We start from the raw sequence: 23,726 nt of genomic DNA, 5'->3' as shown, positions 1-23,726 counted from the left end.
TCTATCTCTGGACAACTTCAGGGCTTCGTCCTTCATGTGCAGTGTCTCAGGGACCATGGCTTCATCGTGAACCTGGACACGAACATCAATCCCATTTCTGCAGGGGTTCCCAAAGTCCTGGTGTTCCACCAGTATGGCCTGGAGTTTCGTTTGAAACCAGCCACTTTAAAAAGACAAGTCTCCACCTTGGCTTCAGTTCTGGATATTTTGGATCCTGGGACGCAATCCCTGCACCCACATATATCTCGTTTTCTCGAGGGAGCTTCCAGTTTGGCTCCACCACTGGTTCCTTGTTTCCCTTCATGGAACTTCAACAAGGTGCTGAATGCCCTCGCCTTACCACCTTTCGAACCCTTGAGTTCCATCCCTCTGAGGATTCTATCATATAAAACTCTTTTCCTGGTAGCCATCACATCAGCACACAGGGTTTTGGAACGGGAGGCTCAGTCCGTAAGGAACTGTGCCTCTTCCAGCCTGATGAGGCTATTCTGCGATTGGACCCAACTTTTCTACCAAAGGTTAATACGGTTTTCCATCGCTCTCAGCACGTCATCTTACCCTCCTTCTGCCTCAGCCCTTCTCATCACAAGGAAAAACTCTGGCATAAATTAGAAGTCCGTCGCACCTTGAGCTTTTATATCTGTCGCACCAAGGAGACTAGGTGGTCAGATGCCCACCACCACTCTATGGGATGTCTGGTCCCATAATCTAGACCAGAAGGTGTCGAAGTCCTCTTTGGCAGCCTAGATTAGGGTGTGCATTAGGATCGCATGCAAGTCTCAGAATTTGCTCCCCTGGTGGGGATTACAGCACACTCCACCCATAGCGCTGAGGTGTCCGCAGTCTTCTCTACCCAAGCACTGCTGGCGGATATTTGTATGGTGGCAACATGGAGCTCGGCCACTCCCTTTAATCGTCACTATAAGATTTCTTCTTTTGCTTTGTCTCAGGCAGCCTTTGGCCATAGGGTACTGCAGCAGGTGGTCTAAAACATCCTCTTCCCCCCCCCCGAGGATACTGCTTAGGCATGCCCCACACTGATGAGCTCCAGTACAGGGGGGAAAGGAAAATTGGTCTTAGCTGTGAAGGGTTCTTTTCCCCTGTAACTGGAGCTCATGAGGTCCTCTCAGATGTTTTTTATCAGCGTGTCCGGGCTCTTCACCCCTTGTATATAGTTGGAAGGGTTCAGTCGTTTTGGGGAGGAGGCAGCTTCTGGGGTTATAGTGCCTTTCCTTTCCTCCCCTTCTGCCTCTTTCTTACCATCTTCTACCTTCTCCTTGTTCCGTTGGGAAGTTGTTACTGACGATTTTGTTTCTTGAGTTTGGTTTTTTTTAGCAGAGCCTCAACATGCTTCACCACTCTTCGCTTCAGTCCCGGAACTGGGGATGGCGCCCTCTAGCAAGAGAGAATACTGTTTGATAATTTCCGGCCTGTCTCGAGCATACTCAGTGATTGATCCCACACTGATGAGCTCCAGTTAACAGGGAAAAAGAACCCTTCACAAGTAAGAACAATGTTCCTTTCTCATGAGAACAATGAGATGTTCTGGGATGCCCATTTTCCTAAGGATATTCTACAACTTGATATGGTTGATGCAATCGAAGGCTTTTCTGTAGTCAATAAAGCACATATTGGCTTCTTTCTGGTATTCTTTGGCTTTCTCAATTATCCAGCGTGCATCAGCAATGGTATCTCTTCTTCCTCAGCCATTTCTGAAACCAGCTTGAACATCCGGCATTTCCCTTTCCATGTAGGGCTCTAATCTGCATTGGATGATCCTGAGCATTATTTTGCTAGCATGTTAAACTAAGGATATTGTGCGATGGTTTGCATAATGTGTTAAGTCTCCTTTCTTTGGTATGGGTATGTAGACTGACCTCTTCCAAACTGTTGACCACTGTGTCAATCTCCAAATTTGCTGGCATAGTTTGGTTAGAGCCTCAACTGATTCTTCTTATGTTGCCTGCTATATTTCTGTAACTATTCCATCAATTCCTGTAGCCTTCCGACTTGGTAATGACCGGAGTGCTGATCTAACTTCATTTTCCCATACTAGAGGCTCTTGCAAGTAGGGAAGATCTTCTAGTGTATCTTGGATCTTGACGTCCCTGCTGTACAGATTTTCAGTATACTCTTTCCATCTCTATTTGATCTTCTCTGAATCAGTTACTATCCTTAACATTCCAATTAGAGATTGGAACCTCCCTCTGAGTTCAGAGATCTTTTGGAAAACTTGCCTTCTCCCGCACAGTGTGAAATGATGCCTTTGTCATTGTCACTGAAGTGATCGTCTGCCTCCAGCACCTTCCTATATCACTGCTGCCCAATATAGGTGCCTGCTTGCTTTAGCTGGGCAGCTGGGATGACCTTCGCACTTTGGGTGACCCTACTGGGAGTATACCTCCTGGCATACTTCGCTCATCCCTCCCAGGAACACCACCCCCACCCCGGTTAGGCAGCATAGCAGGACTTGGGGGGAAGACCATATTACCATACAACAAAACAATATCAAGCAATCCATTAAAAAATCAAGCAGCAGAAAAATATCTATAGTAAATGCTAACGCTTAAAAGCACTATGAGCAATTACTTTTCTCAGTTGAGTACTATATTATTGTGGATTGTTTGAAAAGTTGATTTGTTGTGTATATTTTGATTAATTGCAGATATCTGTTTATGGAGCAGAGTTATCATCAGAGGCATGCAGAGAACTGGGCTTTTCCAGTAACTTGCTATGCAGTTCTTGTAACCTTCTTAGTCAGTTTGGCTTGAGTCAACTAGATCCATTCTGCAGAAAATGCTGCCAAGAAGAAGTGCAATCTGAAACTAGAAAGGTAAGTTTGATAACATTGTATAAAATAACTGAGTTAGGCTATTATTTAAAGTTCAATAAGGATTTAAGGTTGCCAGACCCCAGATTTCTTTGATTTGAAATTGCATGTTGAAAGGATTAGATTTTTCAGAGTTTTGGCAAGGAGTATAGCACAAACAGTGAGGGAAAGCTGGACAAGCAAAACATGATGGTTTGTGCCAACAAGAATTACATAGGAACATAGGAAGCTGCCAACTGCTGAGTCAGACCATAGGTCCATCTAGCTCAGTATTGTCTACACAGACTGGCAGCGGCTTCTCCAAGGTTACAGGCAGGAATCTCTCTAAGCCCTATCTTCGAGATGCCAGGGAGGGAACTTGGAACCTTCTGCCCTTCCCAGAGTAGTTCCATCTCCTAAGGGAAATATCTTACAGTGCTCACACATCAAGTTTCCCATTCATATGCAACCAGGGTGGACCCTGCTTAGCTAAGGGGACAAGTCATGCTTGTTACCACAAGACCAGAATCCAAATCATAGTTTGAACTTCCAGGCATGCAAGAGGCAAATGTGATTTAGAGCTGCTTGTCTGCATCTGCTCAGGACTTATAAATTTCTCTCATTGCCATACTGCAGCAGCCTTTTATTTAGTTAGTTAGTTAGTTAGTTAGTTAGTTAGTATACCACCCCAAACTTCCGCCTCTGGGTGGTTCACAGCAAAATAAAACAAGTTAAAACAGAAACTAAAACCTTAAAACCACTAATCTAGTTTAAAAGCTTGGATGAATAAATGTGCCTTTAGAGATTTCTTTTAAGTTGTCAGAGATGGGGAAGCTCTTATTTCAGCAGAGAGCACATTCCAGAGTTCTGGGGCAGTGACAGAGAAGGCCCATCCCTGTGTAGCCACCAGACGAGATGTTTGCAACTGCAGACAAACCTTCCGGATTATCACAATGGGAGATGGCGCTCATAGTGAAGAAAACATTTTCTTAAATACCCTTTTTTAGGTGATAGCAATAGCTGTTACCATGGTTTATCACTAGCTTGTAAATTCAGATATAACATAAAACCATAGTTAGCACTAACTGTGGTTTGCAAACATACCTCAGATCATGGGTTTAAATTGTGGTTTGTCAGTGAAATAAACTATGAGGCTATTCTCATGATGGGGAGAAATCAGGCTAAGGGTTCCCCCCCATCGTGAAAACTACTGGGCTCGCAGGTGAGTCCAGTGGTTCAACGGCAGCTAGCCCACCAAAGTAGCCCTCCCCTTAAATGAGGTTAGTGGAGCGAGCGCTCCGCTAATCCTGTTTGCAAGATCATGAGACACCACGGTGACTTGTGAGTAGATCCCCGACCGGGAGGCTACAACAAGCCGCTTGGCTTCGGGGGTCTCCCCAGAATGCCCCGTGTACTTGCACAGGGCGTTCTGGGACTTCCAGGGGCCTGAAGCCCCCCGATCCCACCCCCCTGCCGCCGCCGCCCCACAGGCTCTGTGATGGAGCCGGTAATCGTGTGGGCGGCCAATCCGGCCACCAAGGGCTGGGCTCTTGCTCAGCCTGCTTGTGTGCAGAGAGAGCCTGGTTGGGCTCTACACAAGGATCGTGTGTAGAGCCTCATTGATTTGTTGGTTGGTGCAAGTTCAGACAAAATACCCGCAGTTAAATGAAATAAACCATGACTCCATATTATTGATGTTTCTGTTTTAATGGGTTTTAGTTATATGTAAGTATTCTGTTGTGAGCTGTTCAGAGAACAACTGCTATGGATTGGCCAATTGGTGATGATGATGGTGATGATGATTGATGATGATGTAAATGTCTAAACCAGCCACAGGACACTTTGAAGGCATAGTACATTCTTTAGTAAGAAGGGTTCATGTACTGTTTAACCAGTTAATTGTAGTTTCTTTAAAGACGGAAATGTCTTGAACTTTTATATAAAAGTATTAAAGCAGCATGAACTATTTTTAAAAAATATGCCATATTATTCAAAACATAATAAACTGGCTGTCTTCATGCCTTTTGTTTTAAAAATAGCTGTAAGGCTTGTCATGTTTGGTTCATAATAAAAATCCTGGGAGTTACCCTGTTTGCTGGCTCTGATCTAGAGAAAGCTGTATTCTGTGTTGCACAGCCCATGTGAAATAGTGCTTGGGGATACTCATTCCTATTCCCTTCATGAACAGATGGAATTGTATCCTTCACAATGAAATGCCACATGAAGTGCCTCCCATCCAACTGCTCATTGCATTGTAGGTACACATGTGGATATGTGTCCCCAACCAGTCTACTCACATGGTTCCCAATGCAATAGGCAAATTTGTACTGAGAATCTTCTTCTACACATATCCATCCTTTGCTTGACTGGGCAGCCAAAGTAGTCTTTTTCCCCCCATTTTTTTTTTCTTTTTACAGCAGTGCTTGAAAGACTCAAACTGACTATGTTAATGTCTGCTTTCAATCTCAGACAAAGGTCTTTTCAATGAGTTGGAAATTCAAAGGGGACTGATTTATCCTTTGTAAAATACATTTCCATGCGATCATTGTCAATCCCTTGTGTCTTGGACAATTTTACAAAGAGTGATGACATTTTGAGGGATGTTTTCAAGATGCTTTTTGATGAGAGTCAAAAATTCATGCTGTTGTGGAGGCGGGGTGGAGAAGTGAGGATAAGACCATTTGAGCATCTAGACTGGATACAGCTACTGATTCTGATATACCATCTGACTGTGAATTTTTTGTTATAGTGCATGATAATTTGTGGTTGCAGGCAGTTTTGAAAGAATGTTGGAAAATCAACTTTTTAAAAAATTTTGAGATTTCTGATGCTTGCAGAATCTACATGGTGTGAACCATGGAAATGTAGAATCTTTGGAAACTCAGGATTAATGTTAGTATGTGCCTAAGGACCCTCCTTAGTGTCCCGGGCCCTGGTGTAGTGTGTGGTGCCAGGGCCCGTAGGATGGCCTTCTCTGTGGCTGCCCCTCTTCTTTGGAACACCCATCCACCCACCCAGATTCGTTCAGCCTTCTCCCTAGCTGCTTTTAAGGCTTTTCTTAAGACCTACCTGTTTCACCAGGCATTTGCCCTGTAATTTATTATTGTTGTTTTTAAATTGTTATTGGTATTGTTGTCCACAGCCTAGAGTCTTGGGAGGGAAATTTTAATAAAGAAATACAATTGCTTGGCACTGTATAGGAAATAAAATAGTAGAGGACCTGCCTGCGGGCTTACAGACTAAAGAAAAAGATGGGTTTGAGAAGCAGTGAAAGGACAGTAAAAGGGAAGGAGATGCCATTGGGCAGCTCAAACAATGTGGAGATGTTTCTTTAAACGGGGGGGATTCTATGCTTGATTAGCTTTGTGAACCCTGGCTATGAAGTAATTGATTGTATTAGAAAGAAACAGACCACTTTGATTTTGTTCCAGTAGACCTTGGTGAAATCTGCCTTGCGCCTAGCAGAGGCTAAACAAATTAAGTCTCCATAAAACCACCTACATTATGTCTTAAAACTATTACAAACTGCAAACATAGGAGCACTTCCTGTTTTATCTTTCTCCCTCCACTCCCTGTTTAATATGTAGCCTGAAGACATTTTCTGGAAAACTCAAAGGTTGCTCATCACTTAGATTTTTAAAAAACTGGGTCCCAGCTTTGTCTTTGGATTTCATTCTGACATGCTATGTATAATTTTAGTATGTTCATTGTTTCAGCCACCATGAAAGGGTCCAAAATTCATTTGGGATGTATTTTTTAATTGGGTATATTTAAAATCTCCTTTTTAATACCAGCATATCAAACTAAATCATATATGTTTCTGTGGCTTTATATTTCAAAAGTATTGCCACTGAGTTTAAAAGAAGACACAATTGAGTTGTCACTCTGTGCTTCTGCTCCTTGCCCTAGATATCTTTAAATCTGTCATACTGTCATAGTTGTCTGAACTGCACAATAGTTATTTGTATTTCTCTTTATAAACAGGATATCCACAGTGAATGCCAAACTTGTGGATCGATCAGGGTAGGAAAGGGTCTCTCTCTCTCTCTCTCTCTACTTTTGCAGGAAAATATGGCATGGGACCAATCCCCACTTCCCTGCAAACCCAGCATGGAGATGGATTGAAGAAGTGTAGAGCTCTGCCTTCAAGCCACCCACAATCTTTGCTTATGAAATTCAGTGTGCGGGTACTAGCCTTCAGTTACTAGGGCAAAAAGCAAACTGAGCCCAAGGAAAAGATAGGTCCATACCCCCTGAGCCAAGTTTCCCTCACCTCCTGCCTCCAAATCATTCTAGCAGTAAAGTGGGATTGCTCCTTTGTCAATCAAAAGGACAGAAAACACAGTATAAATTGAGCTCAGAAGCCACATGCCCTCTTCACCTAATTCCCCACCCTGCTTTCGCTCTGGTTGTTCCTTCATCAACTACAAAAATTGCAATGGGAGAGGGATTTGGGCTAACCTGAAGAACTACAAGGGAGAGGGGAGTTCTCAGTTTTTAATTGGCACACTAATCACAATCCCCCATGACTTTTCAAGGGTCCCCAGTTGTATTTATTATAATTAGTAGATGTAGTGTGTAGTTTAAGCAACAGTGCCTTAGTTGGATGTGTGTGATTATTTCCGCCCCCCCACCCCGTTTTCTTCCCACTGAGAATCAACGTAGCTTGTATGAGACTAACCTGCTATTTTTAGTAGATGAGTTCTCAATATTCATTATGTTGAGAGTGCCCTGTGGGTATTCCTGTTGATTCAGAGAAGGTCTTCAATCAAGTGCCCTTGAATGGTATGCTCTGCGTCTCAGAAATTCTCTGCTTCAGGGAGCAAAATTTGTTATCTTGAACTTATTTATAGAGACTTCAGGGTTGCATTACTTACAAATGGAAGCTTCGCTGAATATTTTATCTTTAAAAGAAGCATGAACTAGGACTGCCTGCCATCTCTGTTACTTTTCCAACTGAAACCTGGCATTTTTTAATTGTTTTTTTATGTCCTATGGGAAACTGAAAGAAGCATTGGCCTTTGCAAATGATTTATTACTGCCTTTACCTAAATACCTCTATTTTTATTCTGAAGACCATCAAATTGTGATCACATGGTGGACAACATCTATTCAAGTCAATATTATTTAAGAAATCAATAGTGTCCAATAACATTTGGTGTAATCTTGGGCAATAGTAGTACTCTTTAAATCCGTGGTGGTCTTAATTATTTTCAAGACTTGTATCAGCCTCTTCCTGGTGCTAGCTCGTTCATACTAGAGCTTGGCAGTGGTGTAATTCATTTGTGAAGATCCTTGCTAGAATGCAAATTCATTTTAATGTGGGGTAACTTCCAACTCATGCAATTGATGTGTGCAAGCCTACTTTTCCATGAAGTCTTTGGCTTAATGCTGTAACGCTCACCTCTAAGATAACCAAAAAAATGTATAACTGTAACTGCATTTGCTCACATTCATCCTTTGTTATAGGAATACACAAATTTGCCCATCATGGCAAGAGTCCCTTTTGCCTCAAGTGAGTACTCCCAAAGTCCTCTTCCTCCTACACTTTACAGTAAATGGAGAAACGCATTCCATGGATGTTGGATCTCTTCTGCACACAAACTCTCTGGATCTGGACCCTTGTATGAAGCATAATCATTTTCTGTGGCACAGAAGCAATATAAAAACAATGATGATTTGTTTTATTAGAACTAGTATTTGCCTTTGATAGAATAGTTTTGTGGGTGAGCTGTGATATAATGCCAGGAAGGAAACAAAATTTGGAAACTATGGGTGGAACTTTTTGCCTCTGGTGTGTGAAGTGGTTGGGACAGGGAAGAATATACAGGGGAGCAGCAGCAAGCAGGGGGACATATAATTAACATTTCCACTATCATTTTTCCTCTGCATTTTCTTACACCAACTTCTATTCCACTTGTCCAGGAACCCTGCTCATGGAGCCAGGTTGAAGAAAAAGCCACTGGGGAGGGGTTTTACACTACATCTCCCTCTTAGAAATGCCCCCACACAGACCCCTTTCTTTCTGAAGAAAACATGGAATTGGGCATTGTTGCCCAATGTTTAACTCCATCCTAACTAAATAGAGAAGCATATTAGAAAATGTTGGAAGAACAGATGTGTGAGGTTTGCAATGAAGACAGCACTGAAACTTTGCTCCAGACAAAAGTGTACAGACTGGCTATTTCTATAATGGTTAATTCTACAGGATTAATCAAAACACATGGCAGGGAGGATGTTATATTTCTGGTGATCCTCCAGAATCTCTAACTCCTGTGCCCTTCTTGATTGGTCTTTTCTCTCAACTCTGTAGCTTTGATTTTGAAGAATATTTCAAAACCAGTCATGTTTGACTTGGATAAGGCCTTGTTAAGCTGATGTAATAAAGTTGATGATATGAGATCCAGGCAGTTAGGGCAGGCATCAGGAAAGTACCAAGCTTAATGAACACATTTACAAATTGGATAAGAAAGTGGTTGTTTTATAAATAGTGCAGTGTTTCACTACTGTAGACTGTCACTGCTACAGATAATGCTGTTTATATCAGTAGTTCTTTGTATGCATTCTCACACATGTTTTTGTGTACTAACTCTTAGATAAGCACCTAGGGGTTATTGCTTGTGTAATGTTGTATTGTTATTCTCTTTCTTAACTCAAGAGTTAAGTTCTTATGTGAGGTTAGCACACATAAGAATGTGCAGATTGATATTATTCAAAGGCAACTCAACAACTGCAAATGTGCTGGGCAACCTTGATCATGATTAGTCAGTTCCCTTATTGATTTGCCTCCAGGCGATAACTTGAATATGAACCAGTTGAAATATGAGATCATCTTCAGTCCCAGTAATCATCCACCACCCATTAAATACCTACTCTGGGTCCGTCCATCATTGTCTCCCATGTTTCTGGTGTCACTCCTATGGGTCCTTCAGTTAAGTGTGGGCATCTTTTATTCCTGCAACTTCCCCTTGAAATGGCACCAGGGTTGATGGTTAGTAGTCCTACTAAGCAGAGCTCAGCTCCTCCACAATGCACAGGTTTAGAAAATGTAAACTCTAGATTATTACAAGTATTATAAACTGGTATAGCCCTAAAAAAGCAGTTTGGATAGGAGAGACTTTCAGTAAGATCAAATTCATGAAATACAATTTAACTGGTAGTGCAATTGACAGATCTCTTTGGGCTGGAAAGCAGGCACTACAGATTATCCTGACAACTTCTTGTGAACTAGAGAATTATGCCTAGCCTGCATCTTTGATGCCACATGAGTCACTTCTGATGAGGTTCTTAGAAGGCTTTCAAGATACTATTGTATTGGTTGACTGTGCTACATAATTTGCCTGGAAAGGAGTTGTTTAAATGTAACTTCTCTTAAATATGTGATTGAAACGAATAGGGATTGGCGAATGGCAGATTTAAGCCCAGCCATTGTCTCAGAGCAAGTCCACATGGGAGAAAGAAAATTACTGATTCATTCCCTCCATGTTTGCTCAACAAAGGCTGTTCCTCTGGTAATCGTTGCCACCTCACCCAAATTATTACAGAGTCTCCCCCGCTGCCGGATTTGAGTGAATGTCTAGGGAAGTCTCCTCCTCATTTACCAAATGGAAAAATACAAAAACCTTCCACATGCAGCCTACACATAATGAGAAAACTTGGTAGTGTGTTGCTGAGCAATCAATCTTGAGGCATGTTTGCATCAGAGTAAAACCCCTTTCCAACCCCCAACCCCCTTTCCTGAGTTAAAAATCCACTCAAGGAGGCTGGTTAAAATTCTAAAGGACCAAAAAGAAAAATAACCTTTATTCAAAATACTACAGACTGCTTCATTCTAAGGCTCTCTTTCAGCTTCAGTTACAGGTAATAGCAAACATTCAGCACCTTAAAAGATTACTTTCAAAGAACACTCTGCTGGTATTTGGAGTGGCACACTTTAAAGATCTTGGTTACTCAATTGCATAGAACATAAATGCAAGAAAATACAAAATAAAACACCCCCAGTTGTAAGGAACCTTTAAAAGCACCTTTAAAGGTTACAGAGACTTTTGTAGTGCACTGGATGGATAAAAAGGGCACAGGTTCAACATTCTTACATTATAGATAAAATACAATAGACCAGTTGTAAATAGACCAGTCTGCAAAGCACTAAAATAAAGAAATCTGACACCAGCTACCTAACACGCAGTTCCCTGGCTAAATCTTTTTCCAAAGCCAAGCCCTGGCTTCTTTCCTGAAGTCATCAAAACCATGGTAGAGATTTCAGGCCCCTGCAGAGTTCCTGGTTGCTTCCATGGCTTGGCCAGCCAGCCTGTTGCTTCCCCCTCCTGGCTCCAACCAAATGAGAACAAAGAACCTCTTCACTTCCTGCCTCAAGGCCCCTCTAAGTCCTGGTCACCATGTGCTGAGTCGCTGATCCCTAGAGGTCACTGCCTGAAAGACAGGGCAGGGTTCACTTCCAGTTAACTCTTTAGGGTAAGGAGGGGCCAGATTACTACAGTGATGCATAGACCTTACCTGTATTAGTCTAGGGATGAGGCCTGTTGACAGTACTGAAAACCATCCCTCCCTCACACTTTGTATGTTGGGAACTTAACTCAGCAATCATAACGGTTAGAAATATTCCTATACTAGCTTAACCCGCGCAGATCATCTATGCGCTAGTACTTGATTGCCCCCCTCACCCCTTGCCACAGCCCCCCCTCACCTCAGAGATCTCTCCACTCTCGCCTGAGCGACACTCCTGTTCTTCCTCCTCCATCCTGTTGCTTCCATCCCTCTCACCCCTCTTGGTCACTCCTCCATCCCTTGACTCCATTCCCCTCACCCCTCTTGGTTGCCGCTGCAGCATTGCTGGTGATCATTGGCCAAGCTGCAGCCCCCTTATCCCCAGATACCTCCCCACCTCACCTGAGCCTCACTCCTGTCTACAGGAGTAGCAGCAGCAATGGTTGACCGAGCCCTTCCTCGCTGCCACCACTGCCATGGCCGCTCATTCCCCTCAGGCTGCTGACAGGCCCCTTGCCTGCTTGTCTCCCTCTGCCAATGGCCTTGGTAGCCCTAAACAGCAGCAGTGGTTGACTGGGCCCTTCCTAGCTGCCAATAGGCACCGCCATGGCTGCTCATTCCCCTCAGGCCATTAACAAGCTCGGGCCTGTCCCTTGCCATTCCTTCTTTCTCTCTTTCCCTCCCCTCCCCCCTCTCTCCATTCCTGAATTAACAGATCTTCTTCATCTTGTTTCCTCATCTAATTCATACAATGGCAGCCTCCTTCTCCTGAAGGGTCTCTTTCCTCCCTCATGACCCCTCTCTATGCAGACCCTGCCCACTATCCTATATCTATATCTATATATTATTATTTATTATTTATTATTAATATTTTTATACCCCACTTCCAAAAGGCTCAGGATATATATATTTATATCTTCTAAGTTTGCTGGTCAATGACCGAATAAACTTATAACTTATATCTTCTAAGAACATCTTCTGACCCAACCATCATGGTCTCCTCCTCCCTATCTGCATATGGAATCCCCACTGCCCAATCACCATGGTGTGTCTGCTCTTACAGGCTCCTCCTCCCTATCTGCATATGGAATCCCCATTGTCAAATCACCATGGTGCTTCTGCTTTCACAGGCTCCTTCTCCCTATCTGCATATGGCATCCCCTCTGCCCAATCAGGTGCTTCTGCTTGTGAACTCTGGTGAGAGCTGCCACACACGGGATTAGCTTTAGAGAATTAGATAGATTAGATTATACAGCTTTGGCAGGGGGACCCCTAAACACTTCACAATGATTTTTTAAAAGCAGCACCGATGTTCTTTCTGTAGACTGACAATAAGTTTAAGGGAGTGACACACAAAGCTTTTAGTTTGGGTTTAAAATAAAATTGGGGCTCTTTAAGGTTCCAGCAAAAGATAAAGTAGCAGTTCTGTAACAATACTCCTAATGCCTAGCCCAGCAAGACTTTATTTATTTATCATGTTTTTATACCGCCTGATATGTACCTCTCTAGACTTGTCATTGTTTTGACAATCTTTGCTTCTCCACCTTTGCCTTAACCACACTGAGCTTCTCCTTCCCTCTCATCCTTTGTGTCCTCATTGTAATGCCCATTTCCACATTTTTGCTTTATGATTAAATCTAACTCCAGTGAAATAGCAGAATAAGACTACAGAAGCAATTCCAAGCAAGGGAAAGGAACATATGAAACTGTTTTATACCAGTTCAGACCATTGGTCCCTGTTGGACCAATATTTTCAACTTTGACTGGGATTATCTCTGTGGGATTCAGGAAGGATTCCTTCTTATTACTTGTTACCTGATGTTTTCAACTAGCGCTTCCAGAGACTGAACTTTCTGCATGAAAGCATATGCTCTACCTCTGAGCTATGTAAAACATGGGGGCTATTCTCACAATCTGCAAAAATCGGACTAGGAGAGCCTAGCCCGATTTTTGCAGATCATAAGAACCACCAGGCTCGGCTGCGAGCCCGGTTGTTCTAGAGCGAGTAACCCGTTCAAGAACCCCTGCACCAAAACCAGGTTTGCGGAGCAAGTGCTCCGCAAACCTGGTTTTCTAGATCATGAGTAGCCATGGCGCGGCTTCACGCCGTCCCTACTCACGAGGATACCCCCAGAGGGGAGGCAAAAAGCCGCCTACCGGCTCCGGGGGTCTCGCCAGCATGCCCTGCACACTCACACGGCATGCTGGAGCTTGCAGGGGCCAATCGGCCCCCGCTCCCCCCAGCCCCTGCCAGCTCTGTCACGGAGCCGGCAATCGTGTGGGCGGCCGATGCAGCCGCCCAGGGCTCCCAGCAGAATTGTCTGTGGGGAGAGCGGGCTTAGCCTGCTCTCCCTGCTCTGCTTCCAAAACCGGGTCTCACCAATCATGAGACCCAGCTCCTTGTGTTTATATCTTAAGCCTACCTTTTAAATATAGATGCTCATAAAATCTAGATTTTTAAGAATTTCCAAGTTAAAATACTTTGAAAGCCAAATGAAAAATCAGTTAAATTACACATTAAGATTATGATTTGCTCCTTCTGCACACAGAAAATGAGGCTGAGTGAATGGAAATAAGCAGCTGATTCTCCTCCTCCTTGCCCCCTCCCTTCCCTCTTGTTACTCAGTTAACAGTGTGCTCTGCTGTTCATAGGCTGGAGCAACTCAGGCATTTGTGTGAGGCTGCTCACTAGGGGCAAGATGCCTCCTCTGACGATGCCAGTTACTGGATACAATCAAAGAAGAAGTGTAGTGGCTGGCACCATCTGCTGAGCCAGAAAGAGCCTGAATCATCTGGGCCAGCATATTTTCTTCCTCCCTGACCTTCCAGCTCACTCACTGGTGCTCTCAATGCAGAGAGCCAGCCCCTTTGTTCTACCCTCCTCAAGAGGAAGAGAGAGATCATAGTCATAATGTGTTTTCTTTAAAGAAATAAAGATTTAGTCAAACTAAATCTCTTTCTAAACAACCAAGCAAATGTAAAACTAACCTCTAATAACCCAAGTATTTGTACTTGGAAGTAAGTATCTCTGTTAAATAGAACTTTCTGTTAAGTTTGAATATTGCAGCCTTAGACTGCATAAATTGTACATAATGTTATATGCAAGTTGATACATTTGGCAATAAATATATAAAAATGTAATCCAGTATGAAGGGATACAAATTCTAACATTTACCAAGTGACTCTTTTTGTCCTTTTAAGAAATTAATATCTTTCAATGTTATTTAAAACATATTGTTGGGATAGGAATTCCTGAAAAGTGAGCACAGTTAATATTTTTTCCTTATTCGTATTACTAATTTGTCTTTCAAAGCTGAAGCAGGCTGTGTATCATCCACACTTGATACTATAGGTGATGCTGGTGACAGATTGATGAGGGCTATTTGCAGGAGGACCCTCCAAGGTAGCTTTCCTTCCTTATTCATCATTATGCTGTTTTTGTGTAATGGTGAGTATACTGACCTTTACACTCTAATCCAGAAAAGAAGTATAGGAGACCCACTCATGGAAACAGCCTATTGTACATTACTGCTTGTTGGATCAGGGATTGTGAAGATAAGTCAAATGCTTATTTAGATGTGCATCTCCATCTGAACTCTGGGACCATTGATAATGCATAAATACCGTTTCCATGCATAACTAAAGTTGGATCAGTATACTTTTTGCTAAGTAGAGATTTTCCATTGATGTTGTGAAGACAAGATTTTACACTCTCTGGTACCAAACTGTCCTAGAAAAAAAAGAAAAGAAATGCCCTACCAATTCTTGTACAATTACTGCTTGCAAAAAGGAAAACATTTCAGAGACAAATAGCAACAAAAAATTGTCCTAACGCTGGCAAATTTGCACCAATGTACGTCTGCTCTCCATGTCCAGAAATTTTATATCCAGTTTCAAGCTAATTCAAAAGCTCATATTTCCAGCAATACTTTAGACAGCTGTACATTGTAAGCCTCAGCCTCTTCAGCACAGAATGATGCTGTTGTGTGAAACATGGAAAGATGAAATGGAGGTAAAAGTAACTGTGCATGAAATTGTAGTAGCAGACGAAATTGCCAGTGTTTTGCAGTTGCTGAAAATAGCTGTGCTTAAGAGTGTCTGTTTCCCTATATCATCTGATTATGTTGAAGCATGTGTCCTTAATTATAAGTAAATATGACTGTTAGGAGGAGTTGGTTATGGATTGTAGTGCAGTTGTGTATTAAAAAGTCTTAGCGTACCTAGAGCTCTGCAACACACTGCAATAATTTGAAGAGATATATTAGATAGTATTGGCAATAGCGGCTTTTTATTTACAAACTGATTGTTACTTTTTAAAAAATGTTCATAAGATTCGCACTGGAAAATGAGACCTAATTAAGTATGTACTGAGCCAATAACTTCAAACTATTGAGCTGTAACAAGACTAGTTAGTTATGACTAAGCACCCTTGAAATAAATGAGACAAGTTAATCATGGCTAACTTAAGTCCCATTAATTTAAATGGGACTTAGTAATGAGTAACTTAGTCTGGGTGCAGCCCAGATTTTTTTGTTGTTGTTGTAACTGATTAATATGTCTGTTACGGGTTGTTGCCACCTGTGCAGTTGGAGGAAAAGCACCCGGGGGCCCCATCTGTGTTGCTTTTGAGTCAACCGTTCTAGCAGATCTCTTGCTCCAGCTATGATGATGAGTCAGTGGAATCCTGTCTGGATTGCTTAACATTTAGATGTTCATTTGCTTTAATACTCAGAAGAAAACAAATATGCTAGACCTGTCCCTCCCCTCCAGGAAGGGCTATTGGCCCATAATTTCCTCTCTTGGTTGTTCTGTATTCTTTGCTTCAAATGCTCTGCAGGTGAGTAAGGATGATGAGTCGGTGACTTTAGACAGTTATTCCACAGTCTTTTTGTCATCTCTCTCTTCCCTCCTTAACTGGGGTGCATAAGAGAGGGGGCTTGGGAGATTGGAATTGGGGCTTCCTCTTCAGCGATGCAGCTTTTGCCCTGTGCAGGTACACAAAGGAAGTGCTTTGCTTTCGTATGAAATGACACCACCCATTCCTGCCATCTGACATCTCCCCCGTCTCAGAGCTTTCTCTTGACCCCACCCTATTGGTTTTCCTTGAGAAGCCATTTCCTGGCCTGGAATATCTGCCTGCAGGACCAGGGGCGTAGCTATAATTGAGCGAAAGGGTTCAAAGAACACGGGCCCCCAGGCCCTCCAGCTCCACTCCTCCCTATTTTCTTCATTATCTCCCTCACTCTGGGGGGGGCCGCCAGAGAGAGGAATGAACACGGGCCCCCTCTCCTCTAGCTACACCCCTGTGCAAGACAACTGGGCCTTTCCCTGTAGTGATTGTGTGTGGTGGTAATTTGGCGGCAGGGAAGCCTTTGCTGAGCCTTAGGCCTACTTAGGGGTAGGTTATACTTTGTCCCACCACAATTAGTTGTGGCCAGAAACCAGAGAGACCAAAGTGCTTACTACTACTAGTGCCACCTGTGAATGAGGAGGTACAGTGATCCTCTCCCCGCTTTCTGGTTGCAGCAACTTGTATCTAATGAAATGCCACTTTGAGGAGCCTGTCCTTTGGTGGCAGGTTTTTCAGGAGCCGAGAGAGAGAAAGACTAAAAGCCCCACATATGAAAAACCAACATGGCTCTTTGAATCCTAGCCAGTATGCACAACTCTGGAAAACATAACTGTCATTCCAACTGTAGCATTTGCTAGAGAAGGGCCACTTGGGAAGATTTTCTGGCTGGAGAGGGCTACTGTTATCCCAAAGATAAGTGTTAGCTTCCCTTACCTCTTAGCTTTGTGGAATGGCAGCTTTCTTACACAAACAATTGAAGAGGTGCAGCAGAAGAAGGCAGATGTGCAGGCAGCCTTACCAAGTGTAGTGTCTATATTATTAATTCTCCAAGACGGGCCATGCGTGGGGACGTGGTAGAAAGGAGGCGATTGACTGACAGAGTTTGCAAGCAGAAGCACCTGATTGGGCAGTGGGGATTCCATATGCAGATAGGGAGAAGGAGCCTGTGAGAGCAGAAGCACCATGGTGATGGGGCAGTGGGGATTCCAGATGCAGATAGGGAGGAGGAGCCTGTGATGGTTAAGGTCAGTTGAATGCAACTGTTACTGGTCGGAAGATGTTCTTGATTGTTGAGGAGAGGAATCTCTATATATAAAAGGATAGCAGGCAGGGGTCTGCAAAAAGACGGGTCGTGAGGAGGAAAGAGCCCCTTCAGGAGAAGGAGGATGCTGTTGTGTGAATTAAATGAGGAAACAAGATGAACAAAATCTGTTAACTCAGGGAAGGAGGGAGAGAGAAAGAAAACATGAAGGGAGGGGGAAGAAAGCGGGGGAAGAGCAAGTGGAGGAGAGAGAAAGAGAAAAAGAAGGGAGGGGAAAGAGAGACAGAAGGAAGGGCATGGGATGGGCCTGAGCCTGTCAGCAGCCTGAGGGGAATGAGCGGCCATGGCAGCACTAGCAGCAAGGAAGGGCCCAGTCAACCACTGCTGCTGTATGGGGCTACCGTCAGAGGGAGGCAGGCAGGCAAGGGACAGGCCTGGACTTGTCAGTGGCCTGAGGGGAAGGAGCGACCATGGTGGTGGCAGTAGCAAGGAACGGCCCAGTCAACCACTGCTGCTGCTCCTGGGGGGAGGAGCAGGAGCAGGGTTCAGGTGAGGGTGGGGAGGTCTCTTGGGATAGGGGGCTGCAGCTTGGCCAATAGGCGGCAGCAATGCTGCAGCCACGACCAAGAAGGGTGAGGGGGATGGAAGCAACGGGTTGGAGGAGGAGGAGGAGGAGTGCAGCTCAGGTGAGGAGATCTCTGAGGTGAGGGGAGCAATCAAGTACTAACGTGCAGATGCTCTAGAGCATGGAAGAGTTCCAGCATTGAAGCGGAGAGAAATAATGGCAGCGTTCAGGAGGCAGAGGTGGAGTGCCGGCAGGCGAAGCCCCTCCAGCCAGAAGAGGTGGGTGGTTGGCGGGCAAAGCCCCGCCGGCCAGGAAGAGGAGGCGGTGGCAAGGAGAAATAATGGCGGCAGCGAGGAGGTGGGCAGATGGTGGGCAAAGCCCTAGCAGCTGGGAGGAGGAGGTGGGAGGCGGCGGGATGGCTGGCCCTGGCCCGCCCAATGGGGAGAGCTGGGGGGGAGAGAGAGCTGTGGGGGGGAGGGGGGCGAGCAAGCTGCGGGGGGAGGGAGGGCGAGCGAGCTGCGGGGGGGAGGGAGGGCGAGCGAGCTGTGGGGGGGGGAGGGCGGGAGAGCGAGCTGCGGGGGGGGGTGCCACAGGCTCAGTGTACAACTGCACAGATGCTCTGTGTGGGGTCAGCTACTGTATATATATTGCAGGTGGGTTGCCTTCTGAGAGGAAAACCTTCTCACAACATCTGACAGACTGGTGTCCATAGAAGTAAACAGCCATGCATGCCCACACTTTTCTGTCTTGGGCGGGGGGGGAGTACCAAAAACACCTTTTTAATATAAAAGAAAGACCTTTCTTTTGTAAGATACAGATCTTAAGATCATTCATTGGGCTGCTTGAACTAAATGACAGGTTTTTTATTCATTTCAGATGGACAGAGTTGTGCTATGGTGAAGTTAATGGTTATCAGAGTCCCTTAACACTTTGATAAATGTCTTCAGGTGGCTGTCTTCTAGCCTATAGTAGACTTTGATAGATCTAGAATCAGTAGTACACAGAGAACCAAAAGATGGCCAGTTCTGTCAGTTAGTCCTTTATTTCGGTCTTTGACCAGTCAACAGGACTAGCAGTAACCTGATTGCCCTGGAAATTTTCTTTTCAAATATGGCTCTGGGTCTATTTAACTTGGTTGCACTTGGGTCAGAAGAAATGCTAATATTAATAGCTGGGATTCAGTCAATGTGGGCAGCTCTGCAATTCCCCATGAGAACTTTCTAGCTCCTTCCCAGCAGAAGCCTCTCTGCAGAGTGGCACCCCATGAGGCAGGAGGGCCTTCCACCACCAAAAGGAAATGTCATCACTACCACCATCCCATGCGCTGGCATAAGTGCTTTCTGCTCATGGTTCAGGTGGCGGCAATTGAATCCTGATCTACATATATAACAGCATATATGCTGTTTATGCCACATCTGGATGTTAAGTTCCCTTATTCTTCTGTTACTTATTGAATTAAGGTACCACTGCCTATCATAGCAATATATCTGCCAGGAAATTAGTTTGATTATGTACTTAGCCATTTGTGGCTCACATACCATTTGTGAGCCATTTGTGGCTCACACTCACATACAGACACACACACAGTTCACTACATCTCGGTATATAAGATGGAAATTGCTTGATTTTAACACTTTCCCTCTCTTCTTTTTCTGTCTGTAGCTGCTTTTAAGCTTACGTATATATGATCTCTCTTTTTCCCCCATAATCACTCTCATTTTTGGCAAATAAGTTTAATGTTGGTATAAAAAAATTTAAAGCATTGCTTGTTTTAAATATGTTACTTTTATACATTAGTCAGCACTCATTTGATATCTTCCTTTAGCTACTTTCTGCTGAGATCTGCGCTGCAGGGTATGCCTGAAGCCAAAGCAGTTACAGCACTTGGAACTGTGACATTTGATCGTTCATTCACTCTGTGGACTAAGGCTTTCTACATAATTGCAGAAAGGCTTAAGGTTAGGGAAACTAGAACATGACTAAAAAAAGAAACACTTCACTCTTAATGATATTTAGAAGGAGCCTTCTGTGTCTTACCTTCCTTCTTTTCTGCCAGAAATATAACAAGAAATAATGAAATGTAGCAGACCCAGTGTAAACGTAAAGTTGTGCAGTGAAGTCGTTCTCGACTCCTGGCGCCCACAGAGCCCTGTGGTTTTCTTTGGTAGAATACAGGAGGGGTTTACCATTGCCATCTCCCACGCAGTATGAGATGATGCCTTTCAGCATCTTCCTATATCACTGCTGCCAAATATAGGTGTTTCCCATAGTTTCCCATAGTCTGGGAAACATAGCAGCAGGGATTTAAACCAGCAACCTCTTGTTCCATAGGCAAGTTACTTCCCTGCTAGTATACATTACCTGTCAAACCCCTCTGTATTAAGCCTATCTAGATTGCGGAAACATATGTTACTAGTAGGCCTGTGTGTGTGTTCAGAAAATTTGGACTCGGGTGATCCGAACTTGAAAATATCTGATTCAATGGGCTTTGGCAATATCTGATTCAGAATTCAAGTTGAAATTCTGACTTAAATAACTTTTCCCCCATTGTGGTCAAAGGGGAAATTTGGGGTGTGGTGTCACCAAAAAACAACTGGTTGGTCCTAGGGCCTTGAAATGTGTCACAGTGAATTTGAACATAATTGGTCAACCCACTTATTTTTGGTGTATTTTTGAAATTCACCAAATTTCAAAATTTCTCAGCTAAAAATGAAGAACTAAAAAACCTACCAGATATAACATAGCAGATAAAACATTTAAAAGCCTCTTCCAAAAGGTTTGTTTTTTGAACACCTCTTTTGCCCTGACCCCCTTCCCCACATGTGTGGCAAGTTCCAAGGCTCTAGGACCAACCAGTGATTTTTAGTTATTCTGCCCCAAACACACATACATTTCCCTGAGGAAAAATCCCATTGTGTTTTGCTAATTCCAAAGTATCTTCTAAATATAATTTTGATATTTTGGAATTAATTCTGATTTTATTTTGGTTTTGCTTTGGTTTCAGAGCAACAGGCAATCCTTCACTCCTATCAACACTGCAGCACTTGTGGAATCCATAAATCTTTTACTTTGTTTGGATTTGTGGACCCCACATACACACCATATATAATCCCTGAGATTCCATTCAAATATGTATCTCATAAATATCTATATGGGCCCATCTGTATGAAAGAGGTGGCATAACCATGTCATGCATCTTTAAAAACACAGCAGAGACAGCACTTAATTATTCTTGATCCTTATGGTACCACTTCCCATGGGCACAGAGCTCACCAGTTTTTTTGCCCTAAGCAGCATATGCTGTCAGATAAACCCAAGTGCTAACTTAGCCATCTGTGATGGAAAATCTTTGTTGTAGAATATTTAGGTTCATGTTTACATTGGTGAAAAAAATACCTTTTATTCTGATAATGGATTATTGGGTATATGTTTGTATCAAGTTCAGATATAGATCTTACATTAATACTTGCTAGCAGGCTGACATAGGAAATAGAACTGTAAGTAATGGTCACCTCATTTCAGTCAGTGAATCCTGGAAGTCTAGCCAGGATAGATAATTGAACTGGTGATGTATCTTTCCCTAGTTAACCCCCAGGTTACTTTTTGTTTGCATTTCCTGATTGATGAGCCACAAACTTCTTAATATCACTTCTTAATAAACTTCTAAGCCGCCCAGAGACGTAAGTTTGGGCGGGGTATAAATTTAATTAATTAATTAATTAATATTTCTCATAGTGGCAACCATATTTGCAAGTGTAGTATGCAGAGATGTTAATGATGCTAACCTTGAATCTTGTGACCTAATATTGCAGATAATATCCTGATCAAAGCAATCTTTTTATCTGCTAATCATATCAGTGGGGATCAAAAAGGGGGACAAGTGCACACTGTCAGAGCTTTGGTTTTGCATTTGCCACAACAGTTTCCAGTGCCAAAGTCAACCAGATTATAAAAGCTGGATGGTAGCCTCTGCCTTTGGCAGAGGAAACTTCTGCAGTGAAATAAAAAAGAGTCCCAGCTGTGAGCCCATTCTCCAACACGCACACGATCCTTCTCTGGATTCTGTACATATGTTGGTTTTGTCAGTATTTCCGCAGATTTGCCATCTTTTCCTATTATGTGGTGCTGGAAAGTTCTGTGTGTTGCTTATTTCAGACTTGTAAATAAAAAAGAAATATGGGTGATCACCTACTGCTCCACTTGCATGAGCATCCCTCTCTTCTGGGGGTTCTCCCACATGCACACATTTCAGGGAGGACATCAGGGTGGGCAGCTGCCATTAGTGCTCTGCTCTGTTTCCATGATGCAGTGCTAATTGCAAGTGCTCTCTGTAGCCCCTCCAGTCTTAGAGTTTCAAGCTTTAAATCTGAGAGGGAGAAAGAGAGAGAAAAGATTGGCCTTAGTCTCCATCGAACTGCCATGGGTATTGAGTAGGGATGTGCACTGAATTGCTTCAGTGCTTATGCAAGGGTGGCGAGGGGTTCCCTTAAGGAGAGGAGGGCAGGTCCTACCTGCTCATCCTCCAAGCCCCCGCCAGCCTGCCGTGGTGCTGTTGAAGCAGAAATACTTCCGTGCAAGCAGCAGCTTGTGCCACTTGCCCCTTCAAAACGCCCCACTGCAGCAACGGGATGCATCCCCCGGCATTCCTCGCATGGTGTCAGCATGCAAATGTCTTCAGCGCTGAAGCCATTTTCGTGCCGACACCATGTGAGGGATGCTGGATGACACATCCCATTGCCACAGTGAGGCGTTTTGAAGGGGCAAGTGGCACAAGCTGCTGCTTGCACGGAAGTATTTTTGCTTCAACAGCACCACGGCGGGCCGGCGGGGGCTTGGAGGATGAGCAGGTAGGACCTGCCCGCCTCCCCTTAAGGGAACCCCTCACCCCATGCCAAAACGTTTCGGTGCCAGGGAGCCGAAACATTTCGGGCTCATCCCTAGTATTGAGCATACAGCCTTCTCTTTTGTCCCTTAGCTTTATTGCTGTTGGCAGCACCAGAGTAGCTGCATTATATAAACCATTTCCCCCTATAAATAGCAGTGACCCCAGAGCCACCTAGAGTCAGTTTTTATTTCCCCCAGTTCCAGGCAAATTGGAGCCGCTATGGAAAGGAGGCATGGAGACAGAGCATGAAGTCCCAGAAAACATGAAAGGAGAGTGGTGTGAGTGTGGCTAACCTAGACAAGACATTTAAAACTGCCATCCATCCAACTATTCTACCAGGGCTGATTTGCCAGTATTAAAGAAAAAATCATTTTTACAATAGCTTAATAAATCCACTTTTCCAGTAACTATTTGCTTTCAAAAACCTATTTTGTGTAGCAGAGATAAGAGAGGTAGAAATATTTGAACAGCATGCATCTTAGAGAATAACTTTATCTGGGTTGCCGTGCAGAGTCTCCAGTTCAGAGGAATTGATAATAGAATGCATTTAGTGCTTTGGGCTAATTTTACTTTGAGTGACCTGATTTCACTTCATTTTAAAGTCTGTTTCATTCTGTTACACTAATTAAAATGCAGCTGTCAGCTTTAAGGATTCTGACTCTTTATTTTTAGTTCTATGCAGCCTTTATGTCTCTGGGCTTCCGCCAGAGGCTCTGTCAAAGTAGTAATAATTGTTCATTGGGCCAGACTCTCATCTTCTTCATGACAGTGTCAAGTGAGGGTGCTTCTGTACCCTTTCCCCCCCTCCCCAGTTAGCATACCTTTATTACAAATGGAGCTTTGAAATCT

General features: G+C 43.7%; 1 protein-coding gene across 1 annotated transcript in view; it reads left to right on the top strand.

The window, feature by feature from the left end:
- Window positions 1–23,726, top strand: part of SELENOF (selenoprotein F) — a 45,749-nt gene that overhangs the window by 5,877 nt on the left and 16,146 nt on the right. The window contains exon 2 of the mRNA XM_053244927.1: window positions 2,666–2,833. Within this exon, the coding sequence (XP_053100902.1) occupies window positions 2,666–2,833 (168 nt within the window). The remainder of the gene's footprint in view (window positions 1–2,665; window positions 2,834–23,726) is intronic.

The sequence above is a fragment of the Hemicordylus capensis genome, chromosome 4 (assembly GCF_027244095.1).
Source record: "Hemicordylus capensis ecotype Gifberg chromosome 4, rHemCap1.1.pri, whole genome shotgun sequence".
In the NCBI taxonomy this organism is placed as follows: Eukaryota; Metazoa; Chordata; class Lepidosauria; order Squamata; family Cordylidae; genus Hemicordylus; species Hemicordylus capensis.
This window is presented reverse-complemented; position numbering and strand designations above follow the sequence as displayed.